Here is a 6,612-nt window from a genome sequence, read left to right as displayed (position 1 = left end):
CTGAGACCACTGAACACATCAAGAATCATACCAGAGGTGTTATGAAGCAGATCGTTCCATGGGTTCCGACACATGGGGGTACTGTCAGGGAAGCATGTCTTCCTTAGCTCCAATAAAGGGAACAACCTGCCTGGTTTCAGACCTTCACATTTTCAGTTTTAGTTCACAAGGTTGTCTTAGACTGAGTTGTATTAGTGACCTGTCAGCAAGGACTCCCTCATTGTACTCATTTCCTTTCTGAACACTTCGCTTCCATTGAAGAGGGGGCAATGTTAACCTGTCCCTAAGAGCTTCTTTACAGTTTGTAAGCTCTAAATCCTCCTTGAAAAACAAAATCGAACAAATTTAAATAAATTACTGCCGAACATCTCCAATGATCTGGAATTTTATTCCATCCATATACATGCATAGTAACAACATTTGTTGAGAAATTATTTCTATCAGAAGTAGAACATTATCTTTGTGATCACCAGTTGCAGTATTGCTACTCTTATATTTAAATATATCTTATATATGAATTAGATTCATAATTGCAGCATTGAGTTTAGGGTTTTGTTTTAGACTGTGCCTTTCAAAAGATAAAACTGATTGATATGACCTCATTACTTACAATACTGCTTCCAGTAATTTTGTTCATTCTTTATAAAGTATTGCATTTAACAGCAAAGGTTTAAAAATTGAGACAGAGATGCATCAGCGAAAGAAAATACAAGTACTATACAAGAAAAAAATTGCCATCTTCATTTAACGTACGTTTCAGATTAAGAAAGTGGACGGAAACATACTGCTACATACAAATGCAAAGCCTAATGACTAAGGTACTGTATCTGCTAAAATATAAAGTGCAAACTGAGCCCAATTGTTCAAAAAATCGAAATGTTAAGGCGAACTTTACAGCATAGTTGAAACTTCTTTGCAAGTTATATTTTAGCATATACATATATCTGCAACAGCATATAAGAAAAAAAATCAGGATACACAAGTGCTTTTGAAGCTATTTCTAAAATGCTTTTCTGTATTGTTTGTGACTATTTTCTTTAAAATCTACTATACAGTGCAAACCATATGTGCTACACAATAACTATACAATAACATTACAAATGACTTTAATATAAAGTTTTTAAATAAAAAATAACTACAGCTATGAATACTGCTGGTAAAATAAATTAATATTTTTGAAAATGGCACCAATAATACACTTTACTAATGGACTGTAATGAAATTACACCTTTAAGTCTCCAACTCGGCAATAGTGAAATCTCCTGATTGTCCAGATGTAATTCAAACAGCTTTCTTTAGACTGCATGGAACAATATGCTAAACACAGGTACCAAAGGTGACCGACCTATTGTTTTCATTTGACATGTTCTGCTGCATGTGACGAGCAATAAAACTTCTTATGAGTTATAAAGTTTGAAAGATTGTTGAACTGGATGTCACACAGTCGGCAATACTTCCCACTGGTTGGGGCCTGGGCAGAACCATTCACGCCTTTCGCTATACTAGACAACTGTTCCTCTGCCGCAGGAATTGCTGGAGAGACATTTTCATTGGCAGTTAAGGGATTCTCAGAGATCCAGGAAGGAGACTTGTGCCCATCTTCATGCGGAGGATTCTGGGAAATGTTCTCCTGTTGTGGGTTTGCGGCAGGTCTTTCCTCCTGTTTTAGTCCCCCATTAACTATTACCATGCCTCGGTTTTTCGGCAATAGCGGAAGAGACTCTTTCTTCTGCACAGCACATCCATTTGAAGGCACCTGGCCTTTAGGAGATTCACTTTCTGTATTTGTGCTTTGATCTAAATCAGTATTGTGAAGGACAAGAGAACCAGAAATGTAATCACTTGGCTTTATTCCATAATATGGAGAAAGCTGGTCTGCTCCTTTAGCTTTCTTTATTGCTCCAGGGTAAAGACATTGTGGAAGAAACAAATGCTTGTTTTCTTCTTTTGTACCAATAAGCTGGGCCGCTTCACTAAAGACTTTTAGTCCTTGAAGTGTTGCTAAGTGTGTGGAAAATAAGTTTCCATTAGGAGAGGGCTGTTTCGAGTTTCCGTTTTTCTCACATTTGATTATGCTTCTTTCGTAACTGACATCTGGGCTGTTCCTTTCACTTTCTGGGTTTTGAAAGACCTTACTGTCAAGCTGTCCCAGGTCGTTACGGTGATGGGCAGTGACAGGGCAAAAATTCTGCTTGTGAGCCAGGTAGTTCTCCACCTTGTTGAAGCTGATCTTGCATACTGTGCACTCGTGGTAGTCCAGCAGCCTTTTGGGAGAAGTGGACGTCCTCTCTGACGGGGGCAAGCATTTTTTACTGAGATCTATGGGCACATCCATCTCCAAGCAAGACACAGTGGAGTGGGGAGTATCACACTTGGAAACCGGAATGCACTTGTTAATAGACAGTGATGTTTCCAGATGCTTCGAGACTATTCCTGGAAAGATATCACATCGGGGATGGTAACATTCTCCAAGGCTCTCTGTTGACTCTTGAGTAGACGTACAAGGATTGCCAAGATTGGCCACTTCTAGAAATCGCTGTTGAACTAGTGGTGGCCTTTGCTCTTGCTCCGGTAGGCACATCTCGTACATCTTCCTACGCTTGCGGGTACGCATCGTTCTCTGCATGGCAGGCACTTTGTTGGAAGCGGACCTCTTCAGCGGGGGATCGTGGCGAGTGGCACAGTAATACTGCTTGTGGACCATGTACGTTTCATGTCTGCTGAAAGTAATATTACAAGCTTCACATGTGGTCTTGTTAGGATCACTCTCCCCTTCTACTAGAGGAGCATTGGAACTCTTCACATCAGAAGGTTTTCCGTTTATCTTCTCATCGCTGTTGCTTGCAGTTGACAACTTCTTAGATTGTGCTGTGAAGTCTTTTTCATGACTTTTATTGTTTGGCCCGATCAGATCTAAAACGTTGGAAGAGTTTATGCAAGATGTCTGCAGAAGTGGATTCTCTGGGTCCGACGTGTGAGGAGCTGCATTCAGGATGTTTATAGAGCTTTGACCGTTACTGGGACTTACAGCTTCTGGCATTTTGTCTGGAACACTGGAAAAATCTGGTGACTTTGCCATCTGCTGCCATCGGCTGCTGCAGTAATGCTTTTTGTGTACCAAGTAGTTGTCCAAATTATTGAATGTTATGTTACACTCAAAACATGTAGCACCTTTGGGCATCAAAGGGCTGTAAATCACAGGAGGATAATTGCTACTTCCATGCCTCAGTCTTCGATGGACCAATTCAGACATTTTGGCTAATATCTCTGATGCCTGAGGAACCACAGTGATGTCTTGGGGAAAAGCAAACTGGGAAAGAAAAGGTCCCATTGGGAAAGAAGGACCAATACTAGGCTGAACTGGCGATGAAGCAAGTCTTGGACTGGATGGTTCGGATTTTATTTTAGTGTATGAAAAACTCTGCTTATTTGTTGCAGGCTGGGCTTCTGGCCTCTGGTTTGGAAGGAAAAGTGGAGCCTTTTTTTCACATTTATCAAGCTCTGTATCAGAACTCGCATCTTTAGTCTGCATGGTCTTTTGGCTCTGGGGAACATCATTTCTGCTCAACAGGTCCGTTGCTGGCTGTAAACCTTCTTCGTTTCCACTTGGAGAGTGTTCAATGTCACTTTCTCTCTGAATTTTGTTGCCAGAGACATGTAACTCTTGGTGCTGCAGTAGCTCCCTCTGAGTTTGGAAGCCAAAATGGCAGTGATTGCATCTAAAGGCAGCTTGAGTAAGATGCGAGAACAGGTGCTGATGAAAGTTAATCACTGAGTCTGCAGTGTAAGTACAAACTGTGCATTTCAGACTAGCACCGGGCGGGAGAAATTCTTCCATTTTCACTCCTATGAAAAAGACAAGTAAAATACAAAATAAAGTGACCATTTTGCTCTTCATGAAGCATACTGGAAAATCAGTTGTATAGAAAGTACAAACACAGTGAGAACAACTAATTTTCTTCTGATGGGATGGTATTAGTCACCCTGAAAATACTTGAATTGGTTCAGAATTTCTTTCCTTGAACTGATAAAGGATATTCCTCGACTTCTGCTATGCTTTGGAGAGTCTTAGTATTTGTATGCATTCAGCAGAGATGAAGGGAAAGAACGAACAAGGGAGAGGATAAAAATAGACCGGACTTCTTCTAAATGAGAAGGTCCTAGAAATAACAGTTTTAACTAAAGGAGACATAATGTTCCCCATACACAACCACTGGAAATATTGAGCACACAGAAAGCGCATCATGGTCAAGAGGCTCAAGGTTACGATGTGGCTTGAAGTACAGCCCTTGAACTCAAAGTGCCTGAAAGCCACAGAGAGAGCAGCCATAGCATTCTGAGCAGTATTGATGCTGTAGTGTAGAGGTGGCTGTCGTGGGGGAACAGGATACAGATCTATCCTCGTCAGAAAGGACTGATGAGTTGTGTTCCTTGTGAAGGGAGGAGGAGTCAGACACAGCTTCACCAACATTTTATCTTCCACATATAATGGCTGTAGGCAACTGTAATACACCTTTTCCTCATGAAATCACTACAGCTTCCCCTGACAAGAACAGTACATTCGAAGCCATCTCACAATCACAGCTGAAACAAACAAACAAACAAAAAAAACCAAACGTGTTTCACGGTATTTTGAAACTGAAAATGTTTTAAAAAGAGATAAGACCAAATCTCTCTCCTGCAACAACACAGATTCTGATTACCTGTTAGACAATAAAAACTGAAAAAATACTGGTAGGGGTGATATTCAGAATCTAAAATGGATATTTCTTCTGTCTACACACTCATACACACACGTACTGTGCCTAGGTCAGGCAAACGAGGTTCATGGTAGCTGGACAATATAAAGCTGTATGAATATTGTGGCACAAACTGTGGGAAGTCACTCAGTTGCTCCTGGAGGTCGTCACTTCTCCTCTAGCACCAGTGAGTCCCACAGCTGTGAGTGACATTTTAATGTGAGCTACTCTTGGCCTCAGAGGCCAGCAGTGAGCCGAGGGGACACACAGCACATCCATCAGCACCTCTTCCCCATCAGGCACTTTTTCACCAGGAGGCCAGAGGGAGCTTTAGCTCCTCCACTGCCGTGAGATGGTGTTTCATAGACTTCCACATCAGTGGCACAGTCACAGTGGTGTGTCTCTACGGACTCTGCATGGAGAGATGGGGAGGCACCCTTTATCAGGGAGAGCAGTGAGAGGACAAGGGGTTAACGGGTATAAGCTGAAAGAGGGGAGATTTAGACTAGACATTAGGAAGAAATGTTTCCCTGTGAGGGTGGTGAGGCAGTGGCCCAGGGTGCCCAGAGAAGCTGTGGATGCCCCATCCCTGGAGGGGTTCAAGGCCAGGCTGGATGAGGCTTTGGGCAACCTGGGCTGGTGGGAGGTGTCCCTGCCCATGGCAGCGGGGTTGGAACTAGGCGATCTTTCATGTCCCTTCTAACCCAAACCATTCTGTGGTTCTATGATCCCAGTCTGGGCTCCATGCTCCAGTGGTGTGAGGCTGTACAGCCCCCAGCAGGAACGGGAACAGAAGTTGAAGTCAACACAGCACCAGCCTATGGGGCATTTGGAAAAGGAATGTTTCACTCCTACTGCAGAAAGTTGTTAGAACTTGTGATAATCTGTATAGAAAAATAAAGATTGACAGGATCTGGAAGAGAGCAAGAATGACTGAACTGATTGGTTTATGACTAAAAAAGGGGAAGGCCTGGCTTTCAGCCTGTGAGCTAAGAAATATCTGAAGATTCTTACTGCAAATGCAGCAGGATCGCAGACCTATGTCTTTCAAGGAACACAGATGCTTATCTCTAGATTGCAAGAAGACATGCTCACTCACAGCTCCGGGCTGAAGAACCTCTCGACACCTAAGCCAACAGGACGTCACTAAATGCAAAGAGCTGAGCGACCCTTTCACACAACGGCTAAGATTTCAGAATTTTCCTCCTGTTAGGGAGAAATTAATTTGTTATCCTCCAAGAGCACATGGTTTTAATGACAAGGCTGTAAGACACGCTGGGCTGCATCCACCTGCTCTTCTGAAGCTGTAGGAATGTTCTGCTGGTTCACCGGACAGTGAGACGTTTACTAGGCAAGAGACAAGAAACGGCAGCAGCCTGACCCTCAAAAGCTAAGATCCGGAAGCACAAAAAGATCTGACCTCTAAATGAATGGCTAAGTGCTGTCTGTGCTGTCTACATAAGGAAGTTGCTCACTCAGCAGTCTTCTAGTCCTGTTCTGGGAGGTACCAAGCTCCTCCAAGGCAACGTGATGCCTCTGGATTTGTCATTGCTGCCCAAGTACCAGAGGAACATTTTCCACTTCACCATGTCCACAGGGTAGACTCCCACTCCCCCAGCAGTTTTTACACTGCAGCCGAATAAGGCTTGCTTCTGTGAATAAAGCACACGTTAGTGTTCTTTAGACTCCATCCCTCACCCCTTTCCAGACACAGCTCTGCACGCTAGACAGCAAACACACCCATAACCTGACACTGTGGTCTTTCTCTGCTGCTGAAAACTCAATGCAGAATGTTCTGTAAACTCACAACTCATGTTGCCATCCCTAATTCAAAACAAATTCAAACAGCACACTCAAAGGGCCTTCGGGGAGG

The 6,612-nt window shown here is 43.0% G+C and overlaps 1 protein-coding gene across 1 annotated transcript in view; it reads right to left on the bottom strand.

Annotated features, from left to right (window-relative positions):
• Nucleotides 1-369: 369 nt before the first annotated feature.
• Nucleotides 370-6,612, bottom strand: part of ZFPM2 (zinc finger protein, FOG family member 2) — a gene marked incomplete at its 5' end in the record, with an annotated part of 7,203 nt that continues 960 nt past the window's right edge. The window contains one exon of the mRNA XM_010078307.1: nucleotides 370-3,846. Coding sequence (XP_010076609.1) covers nucleotides 1,355-3,846 — 2,492 coding nt within the window. The remainder of the gene's footprint in view (nucleotides 3,847-6,612) is intronic.

The sequence above is a fragment of the Pterocles gutturalis genome, unplaced genomic scaffold, assembly GCF_000699245.1.
Source record: "Pterocles gutturalis isolate BGI_N339 unplaced genomic scaffold, ASM69924v1 scaffold45523, whole genome shotgun sequence".
NCBI classification, from domain to species: domain Eukaryota; kingdom Metazoa; phylum Chordata; class Aves; order Pterocliformes; family Pteroclidae; genus Pterocles; species Pterocles gutturalis.
Note: the sequence above shows the minus strand (reverse complement) of the source record. Positions and strands in the feature narration are given on the sequence as shown.